Genomic DNA, 12,830 nt, shown 5'->3' with positions numbered 1-12,830 from the left:
AAGCAGTCTCTAAGAGCTTGGTTTGGAAGATTTTCAAAGTCCATGAGAGCCTTTGGATACAGACAGAGCAATTCTGACAATACCTTGTTTATCAAACGCAAGAATGGTAAGATTACAGCTCTTATTATGTATGTTGATGACATGATTGTTACATGGGATGATCCGAAAGAGATGAATGAATTGCAAAAGTATCTGTCAAAGGAGTACTTTGAAATGAAGGATCTGGGACAACTGAAGTATTTTCTGGGTATTGAAGTTGCAAGGTCTAAGAAGAGGATTTCACTTTCACAGAGGATGTATGTCCTTGATTTACTTGCTGAAACAGGGATGCTAGACTGTAGACCAATCGAGATACCTATTGAGATGAATCACAGACTTGCTATTTATCTAAATCAAGTTCCAATTGATAAAGGGAGGTATCAACGTCTTGTAGAAAGGTTGATTTATCTTTCACATACTAGACATGATATTGCTTAATTATGTTGTGAGTGTTGTTAGCCAGTTTATGCATTGTCCTAGTGAAGAGCATATGGATGCAGTTTTTCGTATTTTGAGGTACTTGAAGATGGCGCCAGATAAAGGGTTACTATTTGAGAAAAAAAGATGAATTGGAAGTTGTTGGGTACACATACGCAGATTGGGCTGGTGATAAAACTGACAGACGTTCTACATCTGGGTACTTCACTTTTGTTGGAGGGAACCTTGTCACCTGGAGTAGCAAAAAGCAGAAAGTCGTTGCCAGATCAAGTGCAGAAGCTGAATTTCGAGGTATGTCACATGGAGTCTGTGAAATGTTGTGAATCTGTAATGTCCTGAAAGACCTGGGTTACAAGCTTAAAAGCCCTATGCCCCCCCCCCCCCCCCGACTCTCAATTTCACTTTTTTACCCCCTAATTAAGCTTTCCAATTTTTGTCTTCCGTGCCCAATCTCTGATGCTCTGTCCAAATTGGCCGTTAAATCCGATAATGGGGCCCACTTTGAGGGCTAAAATGGTCATTTTATGACCAAAAAAAGAAGAAAAAAAAAACTCTTTTTTCCTTCTCTCTGCGTTAAATCCATCTTTCTATCTCTCTCTCTCTCTTCTGCTCTCCAGCCTCGACCCGCGACGGCGACACACACTCCATCCTCCGCCGTCCGACCACCTCCGACCGGCTCACAGCGCCAAATGTTTCGTCTCGTCCTCCCTGACGTCCCTATGGTACGGGTTTGGCCGATTGTTGATCGTGGAAAAAGAATCGAAGCCCGAAAGCTTCGGATTTTCCGGCGAAGCTTCTGCAGTTTCCGGTGATCGTCGGGGTTGCATGAGGTACCGAATTTGATCATCTCATCGTGCTCTACTTTCCTGTGTAATTAGTTTTTGGAATTGATCGATTTTTGTTGATTTTCGTTTCTGGGTTATTATGGCCATTTTGGAATTCTCCCCGAGTTCAGATTGATTTTGATTCCACCTTCTAGAGTTCCAGGCTCCAGCCACCGAGCCACCTTGCTCCTTGAACTCTTGAAGGCTTCAAATCTTCAATCCCCGAATCTTAGATTCTCAGGTAAACACCGTATACCCAATACCCATACTGAATTGCTGTCTTGCTGATGATGTTTGAATCGTGATTTCGTGATGTTTGGTGTTTAGGGTGAGGTCGTAATTGGGAATTGGGAATGGCCGAATGAGTTGATGAATGATGACTTGATGTTGATAATTGGGAATGGGTAATGGGTTGATGTCGATAATTGGGAATGGGTTGATGTTGAATACTTGATTTTTTTTTTTTTTTAACTAGCAAGGATTAGGCGATATTAGCTCCTCTGAAGCAGTCTGAAAGGGGTGACTAGCACCCACACAACCCCGAAGGGGACCGCAACAACCGGGAGCCCACCGCCCGTCCCTTGCCAGGAATTTATTAAAATGAACAAAGATACAAACATGGGAGGGGGACTAGACCAAAACCTCCCTAGATGGATAGACCGACACAGTACAAAATAAGAACATAACAATTATGAAAACAAGACCTAAAAGTGTAACAGAACAAATAAATAAGAACAAGCCTGCACTAAGAGAAGCGAAAAGAAACTCTAGAAGTCAAGTCTCTAGCATACTCTGGGAGAAAGGATGAAGGGAATGGGTTGAATCGGTTGATGTGGTGTTTGATGTTTGATGTCTAGATTCCACATAATTGGGATTTAGTTAGAAGAATAATTTGAAATAGATAACCACGATTTATGATTTTGCATATCAAGGACAAGCTGGCGGAGTTGGCCGAGGAGGTATGTAGAACAGTAGAAGAGATAAGGATGCTCATATTCCTCTCGGAAATATAGACATGAAGGAGTTTGATATAAAAACACCCGCAAATATTGGTGATATGTTGGCTCTTCTCTTCTCCTCCATGCACTGAGAATGTCATCTGGAACATCCTTGAAAATTGTTTGATGGGTTTATGCATGTGCTTTGTTTTTGGGTTTATTTGGGAGATGAAAATGGTTTGCAGAAGAGAGAGAGGGAGTTGCAGAAGAGAAGAGAAAGAGAGGGAGTTTTTTTTTTTTTTTTTGTCTTGAAATGACCATTTTAGCCCTCAATGGTTGGAATTAACGTCCAATTTGGACGGAGCATCAGAGATTGGGCACGGAAGACAAAAATTGGAAAGCTTAGGGGGTAAAAAAGTGAAATTAAGAGTCGGGGGGTTGAAATGATGACACCCCCAAACCTCAGGGGGGTAAACTGAAATTAATCCTTTTATTAAAGAAAATCTTGACAGAAAAGTTATTCGCCTTCCATTTGTAAACTCAGAGGAGCAATTAGCTGATGTTCTTACTAAAAAAGTGTCCAGAAAGATATTTGACAACGGGCTGACAAGTTGGGCATGATAGACATCTTTGCACCAACTTGTGGGAGAGTGTAGAATCGTTGTAAATGTATATGTAATTATGATTCTTATTTAATTAGGATATCTTGTGATTATGGAAAGATTGTTTCCTATTAGAGTTAGACTACTCATTTGTACTTGTATATATACCCCCATTATGGGATGAATAGAATTATTAAATTAACCCTGAATTGAAGTATTCTTTTCTATTGATATTAAACCGCAGACATGGATTAAGTCACCCCGTGTTGGGCCTAGAAGATTTTTTTTACTCGTTTTTATTTTTTATAACTCAACTGAACTAATAGTACACAAAATAAGTAAACACAACATAGGCTGAAAGTTAGTACAAAAGTGAACACTGACTAATTTGCTGCCTACAATAGTCGAATACGTATCTAGAATACCTAGGTGATTAAATTTGCTCCGATCAACACCTTTTATGTTTCCTAGTTATTTTCAATCTTAAGAGACATAATCAATTAACAAGGGTCCCCATATATGATAATGGCAATATATTATGTTCCCAAGTCTACGCTTGGTGACTTCTGCCTAGCTTTGAACATTGCTATCAATTACCAACTTGCTACATTCCATTTATATGAACCATATATTTTATACGTTTATCCTGAATGTATTAGACTTATCTGTTCATATATGAATATGAGGTTCGGACAAACAGAGGTTGTATCAGTCATTTTCTGGGAAAAAAGGTTGAGGTTTCACAAAATAGGGAAATGGGCTCCTTGGATTCAACATATTCAGAACATCTTACGTTTTCCATCTGTCTTTATAATTACACAGTCTATAGTTGGAGGTTGCTTGGAAATTGTTGGCAATAATATCAGAAACTTCTTCCGCTGCCAAGACTTATTTAGACAGAGAAATTCTTAGGTAGGGCAAACGTACCAGCCACATAGTATGCCCGGCCAATCATATCTCTCTATTTTTTAATTGAATTTCAAAATTACCCATGTTTAATTATAATGAAATATCCAAAACACCCTCCTGCATAGACAATGATTGGCTGGGCGTACGGCCACGTGACACACCCGCCCTACCTAAGAATCTCTCATTTAGACATTAGTGCAAATTAAGCAGCAACAACTAGCAAAATTATAGTTGGACCTAGCTAGATACTTTAATTTAATTACTAATCTATATATGTAATTATGTATGCATGCATTAATTATTGGTGATTTTATTTGTTTCCGACTTTTGTTTGGGTTCTACTGTTCTATCTGCATGTCTTCTTATGTGAAATAAAAGTCCAAAGTTAGGATTAGTTATTGTTAATCACCAGCTGGTTGTAAATTAAACTTCTAGCTATAGTAACAAGAACATCGAGTCCGACAAATGGAGGCGATCGAGCAAGGCTTTCCCATAGTTCCGCAATTTCTGAGCAATATATAGATAAGACCAATTCTAGCTAGGTATCTCCCATCTAAGATTCCCAGCAGAAAATTAAAGGAAATTAAGAGGAAAATTAAGAGCTTACGAAGTTAAGAAATTAATTGGGTCTATAATATATGGTCACAGTTCATTAATTAAGTAGAAATAGTTAGAAGGGAGCCAATTTCAGAGAATAATAATACATATATTTTCTGAAGTCTGCTCCGCAAAACTCGGACTGCACCTAGAGTTTTCCAGATTTCCTTCTCGTCCGACGGCGCTCGTCGGCGTTGGTTCGCCATGCCGATTTGGGCTGCTGCCGGGCGGGTCTTGAATGCAATTGCCCAGTAGTCTCTGAATGGGGGTGGCTCGAGGTTTAGCGGAGGGGTCCGGGCTGGGTGGTTTGTGCAGGGATGGTGAGTGTCGACAGAAGCTTCCATGTCCTGTGGCGGCGGGGCTTCGTCAAGGATCTCCAGAACCTGTGACAGTGGCGTGGCTATGGCGGTTTCTGGGTGGATCGGTGTGGCAGTGAGGCTTTGGTGGTCTGGGAGGATCGCTGGGGTGGCGCGGCTATGGTGGATCTGGTCCGATCGTGGTGGCGGCGTGGCTAGGTGGTTCGTGGGGGGCGCGGCGGCTGTGGGTCTGGTAGTGTGATCGGCGACGCTGGAGGATGAAGATGGGTGGTGGGCACGGGTCAATCTCTGCTGGGTCTTGGGCTGGGCCCATTCTCTTGGGGCTGCCCTCTTGGGCCTTAATTTGGTTTTGGGTGTTTTTGCCCTAGGCCCACCTATGTTTGTTAGTTTATCTAATTACAATAATTTCCTTGTATTAGGAAGCTATGCATTTCTATGCACTCTATGTATCTCTAACGCCTCTGGAGTAGTACCAAAGGAGGGTTTTCGCTACCTCTGCGTATTTGAATGTATAATGAGTAGGACTATATGTACGTACCACTTGTGGGTACTATCACTAGCTTCTTGTCTGTCTATGCCCTTAAATGACAGCAGAAGGGTATGTAACGACCTATTCTGGTTTTCAGATGAATATATGTTCCTTTAACTCAAAAAAAAAAAAAAGTAGAAATAGTTAAGAAATTAAGAGTAGTTTTAGGGTTGACTAAATCGATCTTCAACTTTATCCTTTAGTAAACCCTAACTTGTTAGGAGAGAATTTTAGAACAGGAAAAAAAAATGTTTGCCTAGATTCTTGACCGTTCGAACTACGAATTTTGAGTTTGTGTAATTTACCGATCTTTGAGTTGTAGTGTCCATTTTAGGCCTACAACACTCTTTTAATTTTTGGTCACTATCCAATATCTTAATTGATTTAAGAAATATTGCAATCTCCGGCATGTTATGCATACACCGTGAAAAACAGTTTAGGGTTTTTAAGGGTTCTCCAACAAGGCCCTATAGAACTCTAAAAAGGTGTACGGTTTTTCAGGTCCTCTCTAACCTCGGCCAATGGTCTCCCATTTTCCCGGCACTATATTTTATACTTAGGAATTTGGTTGCATCATTGTTCCATTAGTGGCAGGAGTAATCTATGTAAACATGCATGATTGAATAAGAAGATTACTTCTCGACTGCTCCATATATTAGTCCATATATAACCTGTTATTTTTTATATTTTTTTTTAAGGAAAAACCTGTTATTTTTTGGTCGAAATTGTGATAACCTATGAGAAAGTTATTCCGTGCATGAAATCCAGCCAAGGAGTATTTGAAATCTAGAAACCAATTCAAAATGTATAAGATGGCGATGACGGAATGAGTATTTAAGTAGTTTGGAATAAACAAGTTCCTCTCCTACTCTCTTCCATTATTGTATGCAATATGGTAAGAGCAAGGAATCCAATTCAAGACATAATGGAATAGCACGCAACTAAAACCAGCTGCAATTAATTTTGCTAGCCACCAGTACGTGGATTGGCTTTTGCTCTTAGTTTCGTTGTCTACTTGATCATAACCATGTGACCGATGTCCTATTAATTGATATGTGGATGATTTACGTTGGCCTTTCATAATTACTAAATTTTGATCAAAATGTTAAGTTGTCAGAGATTAAACGAACAATGTATTTTACAAATTGTGCGCCAGAACACATATTATAAGAACTAATGAAATGCCAAAGAAGAAACCGTGTTGTAATTTCTAAGAGATTATTCAATTTTAAGAGATAAAAATGAAAGGGAACAAGAGATTGTGATGGACGACTTTGTAGAAGCGTTGACTTGAGCAAGAGCATATGCCATTAGATGCTATAAGTGATTCTACTTTTATTCAAAGCCAATCAAAGGTCAGTCGCTCTTTAAATAGCCGACTCTAAATGCCTCATAATCCACGCCATAGCCCAATTTCCATCTATCCTTCTTCAATGTGTGTTCAAGAAGAAGGTTAGTCACTCCTGCAAAACAAGCTACATGTAGTTCTCTCTATCAAAATGCATGCGTACTGGAACTGGTTTCTTTTGATACCAGGACCACTAAAATTAAAGATACCAGATATTTGGGGATCTTCTGCTTTTGATTCTGGGTACTTTTAAGTTTTGCCTTTTCAAAAGATACGGTAGTGATCATTATCAGATCATCATGGTAGGGCAGCTAGCCTTTTCTTTTTCTTCCCAGCATTGGAAAGTTGAAGCTAGGCTTCATCATGCAAGTTCACTCTGGCTGGCTCTGCACACCCAGTTTTGTTTCTGACTTTCTATTTTCCTTTTTCCTAAATTTCATTTTTGGCGAAGAAACCAAGATCATTCATCTTCTTTCTTCTTCATTGAGGTCTTTTTGAGACTTCCCACTTTATATACTTTTTCCTTGTGATTTACACAAACTCTCAGCTGTTTCTGACCTATTTAATTTTCAAGGTTTATCCATACTCGAAATCCATTTTATAGCAAGAGTTGAACAGATAGTCCAAGTTAAGTTAGCTGTATATTCAACTCATAATCCGAAAAAACAATATATTCAACTCCGAATAAGAAAATATGTGGTCTCTTTCGTTCTACCTTGTTGTTTAGGAATCTTATATATCTTATGTAGCTTATCTATATATATAAGTAAATATCTAACTGCAGAAGATGATAATACTGCATATTCTACTTCTAATGATGACTAAAAATAAAAAGATAAATAAGAACTGCTTCTAAATTCTGTGTATATCTGTGATTTTTTTCTTTTCTTTTCGTCCTTTTTCAATTGAAGGAGTAGTACCAGCTACTTGCAAGTTGCAAGTTATCCCCATATGGGAGGCCCGTGATGTTCCCTTTCATTCATTTCATCCTTCTAAACCAAGCTTTTAACTCTGCACATAAAAACAAGTTCTTGGCCTGTCTACTTTTCTTTTCAATTGTTTCACTATGAAATGTCTCCGTACATTGCGGAATATGTGAGATCTTTTACTACAATAATTCAGAAGTTATGAGATCATATTGATTGAGACCTGGTTTTACAAAAACAAAACAAAAAATGAGAGGCTTGTTTTTGGTGTAAAATTTACAGTACTGTGAAATAAAATCCTAGCTAGGTATAAACTAAGCTATGCGTGGACCAATTAAGTAGTTGGTCCATCAATTCCACCGCTGCAACTTGTTGGCTAACAAACAAGTATTTTGTCTGAATATTCAACTTCTTAGTACCGTTATGAAATTTCCATTTCATTTATCTAATTTGATGCCGCAAGAATTGAACTTGGTTCTCATGTCATGTCCCTGTCTTTCTTCAGTTTGTCACATCTAATATCATATAGCGAACTTGGTTTTGTTCAAGTGTCTAGGCTACTAGGGGCTCATGATTTTGATTGATCATATAAGGATTTGATTATCTTTTAGATGACCGTTGTATAAACCTAACCTGTGAGAAGGCTGTTGTACGTATTCTTGATTTTGAATGCGTTTGTTTTTGTTTGTATGCAGGAATTAAAGCTTAAATTCAAGTAAACCGTTGGAGGAGAACTAGTACTAGCTAGCTAGCAATGGTTAAAGAGCAATTGGGAGTGCTAAATGCACTTGATGTGGCCAAGACTCAATTGTATCATTTCACAGCAATTGTGATTGCTGGAATGGGATTCTTCACTGATGCTTATGATCTTTTCTGCATTTCCTTGGTCTCCAAGTTACTCGGCCGCATATACTACACAGACATAACTCATCCGAAGCCGGGAACGTTGCCACCAAATGTGGCTGCTGCCGTTAATGGTGTGGCCCTAGTTGGAACCCTAGCCGGCCAACTCTTCTTCGGGTGGCTCGGTGACAGATTGGGTCGCAAAAAGGTCTATGGGATGACCCTTGTTATCATGGTCACCTGCTCCATTGCATCTGGCCTCTCATTTTCGGATCACCCAACCAGCGTGATCTCCACTCTTTGCTTCTTCCGCTTCTGGCTTGGGTTCGGTATTGGTGGCGACTACCCCCTGTCCGCCACAATCATGTCCGAATATGCCAACAAAAAAACCCGTGGGGCTTTTATAGCAGCGGTGTTTGCTATGCAAGGGTTTGGGATTTTGAGTGGAGGAATTGTGGCTTTGATTGTCTCAACTGCTTTCGATAAAAGCTTCCCAGCTCCTACATACGCAGAGAATGCGGCTGCTTCTCTAGCCCCTCAAGCCGATTATGTCTGGCGTATAATTCTCATGTTTGGGGCTGTTCCTGCTGGTATGACTTACTACTGGCGTATGAAAATGCCGGAAACTGCCCGTTACACTGCCCTTGTGGCCAAAAATGCCAAGCTAGCTGCAGCAGACATGTCTAAGGTTCTCCAAGTTGAACTTGAAGCTGAAGAAGATAAGGTGGAGAAATATACTGAAGAGAAATCCAATTCCTTTGGTTTGTTCAGTAAGGAGTTTGCTAAAAGGCATGGTTGGCATTTACTTGGAACAACTTCAACTTGGTTCCTATTAGACATTGCCTTCTACAGCCAAAACCTTTTCCAAAAGGATATCTTCTCCGCAATCGGGTGGATCCCTTCAGCCGAAAAAATGAATGCAATTCATGAGGTTTTTAGAATTGCAAGAGCACAGACACTCATAGCAATGTGCAGCACTGTGCCTGGCTACTGGTTCACTGTGGCGTTCATTGATTATATGGGCCGATTTGCAATCCAGCTGATGGGCTTCTTCTTCATGACAGTCTTCATGTTTACACTTGCAATTCCTTACCATCACTGGACCTTGAAGCCCAACAGAATTGGGTTTGTAGTGATTTATTCACTAACCTTTTTCTTTGCCAACTTTGGGCCCAATGCCACCACATTCGTTGTCCCAGCCGAAATTTTCCCGGCCCGTCTGAGGTCAACATGTCACGGAATTTCTGCGGCGGCTGGGAAGGCGGGAGCAATCGTGGGAGCTTTCGGATTCTTGTATGCGGCCCAAAGCAAGGACCCGAAGAAAACCGATGCAGGGTACCCGACCGGCATTGGTGTGAAGAATTCTCTTATTATGCTTGGTGTGGTTAACTTTTTGGGGATGCTGTTTACTTTCTTGGTGCCAGAGTCAAAGGGAAAATCACTTGAAGAGTTGACAGGTGAGAATGAAGATGGGGATGAGGCCACAGAGGAGCAGGCCCCTCCTACCAATAGAACTGTCCCACTGTGATGACATCTACTATCAATAATAACTAGAAAAGGTACCCGTGCTTTGCTGCGGGACTTATTGTTACATGGTGGAGGTTATATATGATTGATCTTGTTACATTACATAGTAGAAATATCAATTATCTTTGTTGAAATTTACAGATTTTGTTTGGTTTGAACTTATTAATGATTCTGATGGAGAAATCAAACTTGGTATATATAGTTTAATGAATGAATAAACAGAATACAATAATGAGAAGTGTTTGATGGATGTTGCATAATGATACACGATCTACATGGATATTCATCTCACGCTGCTGGTCCTCAGTCCAAGCTGTTATTGCCATATCACCTTGCTGATTAAAAGCTTTTCATTTTTTCATTAGGCACTCTATCCATCTTCAGATGCCTGATATAACAATGCAAATCAAGAAGTGGTTACAAAAAGTGCTAAGACAGAAGTCGAGCTCTCAGTTGGTATATGAATCACAATAGAATTCGAAGATTTTCCTACATGTACTCAAATTAAACGCTAGCTTAATATAAGAAGCAAGAAAATACAGAGCAACCCAAAACTCGAACCACAAAGCTTACTTTGAATGGGTTCCCCCAGTTATTCCTGTCGCATTGGCTTCTGTTCTCTTCATCTAAAAGCAATTTCTCACTCGACCCTGACATCAAGATACTACAATCAATCTCTTAAGGTCATTATGGTCAGAACAGCTTAAGCACACATGATGACATATCACGTCAAAACAGAGCATGATTTCAATTATAACATGTTATTGCTATTAACTCATTCACAAAATACAAAATAGAGAGCATAAATGCACGTCAAATTATTGAAAGTGAGCACATGGAAGAAATTTAAACAAATTATTTTTGTAAGGTGAACATGAAAGAAAAAACTATACTGCTGTGATTTTAAAGCAGTGAAGAAGTATAAACATCAGATAAGGAGTTTAGAATGAATAAAAGCATCCCTTTGTAGAATTCTGAAGTTGCATTTTCTGCTCAAAGTTTATTGATTGTAGTTCCCTGTAAACAAATTTTTTTTCTAAGCTGAAGATCAAATAGAAAAGAAAACTGCTGCATGTTTTTAGGTTGTGATAAGCGGATGCTATCAGTTTGGAACATTTGCATCAAAAAGAGTAAGCTGTAAAAATTAAAACATTTGGTAACAAACTGTAGACTTTTGAATCCCATAAGCAAATTTGGACCAACATATTGGTGAACAATGAGGTATCTCTGGTTCAAGGGAATCAATTATCTCACCACCTTCAGACCTGTTACTGATTTTAAGCTTTTAAAAGTAGTTATTAACTCACTTTAAGTTTCTAATATCACCATTACCTCTTTTAGCTTTTTATCTTCTACTGTGCTAAAATAGTGAACATGAACAACAGTCTGCTAACCCCAAACATGTTCACCATTGTGAATCGCATTTTTCCATTCTTCCGCCTTACCATCTTCCCATTGTTGTTCAAATTCAGTTTCAACCTGCCACAGAACCACCATGATTTAAATATTTGAAATTCATGCCTAGCATCTGAAGAGAGTGATTCACTTAGTTACATGTAAACTCTTGCTGAAATAAAGATCAGCCTAAACCAATAGAAAAAAAATATTGTAGTAATTCATAAGAAACCAATGATCACATGGTAAATATACGCAAATCTATCAAACATATCATAAGAATCCAAAATTTGGGAATATGACCAAGCATGCATTCTGCATGGGATGTTTCAGCAGCTACTTGTTTGTGGACTGTTTCTCTTTCATTTGAAAAAAGAGCCATTGCAACACACCTAGAATCTCCTACGACCAATGCACTTTTGTATCATATGAGTACACAATGATCTATTCAGACATTGTCTAGGATTGCTTACAATTGCTAAAAAATTCAGGCCTCCTTTACAAAATGTGAACAGTACATATTTTTTTCCCATGTATATTAGATTACAGCAATGTAAAGAGAGCAAACTGATTTGAATTTCACAAAGGACATGAAGAAACTATGCATAATTGATCCAGATATATTCGGTTAGTTCTCTAATGGCTGCAATGGTACCCGCGGGATTTGTTGTTGCTAACAATTTATAATAATAACAATTATGAATAAAAATGAGTTGATTCTTGATCAAAGTGATACAATAAGAGTCTCTTGCCTCTAAAAAAGTTTTCGAGTTTACAAAGGATATCAACGCTGCAGGTTTGCTTTTTTCTGTTTTCTCAAATTTTGTATGTAAAAGAGCCACAATCATAAGCTAAAAACATAAATTGAAAATGTTATAACTTTACAAATTACAAAAAGTTGATGTTTAAACCAGACCTATATTTACAACTTGCAAAATTGAAGTTAATCTCTGCAGTTGCAGGGAGGTGAATTATGACTGACCATCACTGCTTGTGCCTTTGGCAATGATTTTAAGATTCGAGCTTCCCATTGAAGCTCCAACAAACTGTTAATATAAGTTTGAACTGAAAAATTGTTAACATATGCAGAAACTACAGTATTTCATGTTAGCTTGGAAAAACTTTTGGGAACTACTCTAAAAGGCCAACATTAGGACAGCCAGAAACAGGTTTAGTCATAGAAGCATCACATTTATGTGTTAGAAACTGAAAGGGGGTGTGCTGTTATATGACATTGCATCATACATTCTGATATGAAGATCCAATAGATATTCACACTTTAAAACATTACCCTATTATGCTCATATCAATAAGCAGTTCTCATATCGGTGAACAAAAAATACAAAATCCATCTGATGCCGGTGAATGAGTGTTTAAAGTACAAAAAAATTGATTCAATTAAGGAACTTATAGCAGCCTTACAATCTGTCTCTCATTTTATTGAGGCTGTGCCTTAAGATCTTATAGAGGCTGTCCTTAATCGGATAAATTTTTTTGGTGCTTTAAAGTGCCCCACCATCTGTCTCTCATTTGATTCGGTTAAGGAACTCATAACAGTACAAAGCTGTGGTTAAGTGTCCCTAGCATACATGACAGTA

General features: G+C 38.7%; 1 protein-coding gene and 1 long non-coding RNA gene across 8 annotated transcripts in view; one reads left to right on the top strand and one right to left on the bottom strand.

The window, feature by feature from the left end:
• The first annotated feature begins 6,506 nt into the window (after positions 1-6,506).
• On the top strand, positions 6,507-9,975 carry LOC133708531 (probable inorganic phosphate transporter 1-3). 3 transcript variants are annotated; one of them, XM_062133996.1, is made up of 2 exons: positions 6,507-6,645; positions 8,163-9,975. In XM_062133996.1, exon 2 carries the CDS (start codon positions 8,222-8,224, stop codon positions 9,836-9,838), a length of 1,617 nt encoding a protein of 538 aa, XP_061989980.1. In that variant the 5' UTR covers positions 6,507-6,645; positions 8,163-8,221; the 3' UTR covers positions 9,839-9,975. The 3 variants fall into 3 exon arrangements, with proteins under 3 accessions (XP_061989980.1, XP_061989983.1, XP_061989982.1); XM_062133999.1 differs by having other exon boundaries at positions 6,645-6,784; XM_062133998.1 differs by lacking the exon at positions 6,507-6,645 and adding an exon at positions 6,791-6,938.
• A 37-nt stretch (positions 9,976-10,012) lies between these two features.
• LOC133708532 (uncharacterized) overlaps positions 10,013-12,830 on the bottom strand; it is a 6,243-nt gene continuing 3,425 nt past the window's right edge. For 4 of the 5 annotated variants that reach the window (XR_009845864.1, XR_009845866.1, XR_009845863.1 and 1 more), the window contains 3 exons: positions 11,170-11,316; positions 10,411-10,487; positions 10,013-10,225 (listed from right to left, as the gene is read on the bottom strand). This is a non-coding gene — a long non-coding RNA (uncharacterized LOC133708532). Of the gene's footprint in view, positions 10,226-10,410; positions 10,488-11,169; positions 11,317-12,148; positions 12,813-12,830 lie in introns of all 5 variants that reach the window. The other variant, XR_009845865.1, reaches the window with a different exon arrangement.

The sequence above is a fragment of the Rosa rugosa genome, chromosome 5 (assembly GCF_958449725.1).
Source record: "Rosa rugosa chromosome 5, drRosRugo1.1, whole genome shotgun sequence".
In the NCBI taxonomy this organism is placed as follows: domain Eukaryota; kingdom Viridiplantae; phylum Streptophyta; class Magnoliopsida; order Rosales; family Rosaceae; genus Rosa; species Rosa rugosa.
This window is presented reverse-complemented; position numbering and strand designations above follow the sequence as displayed.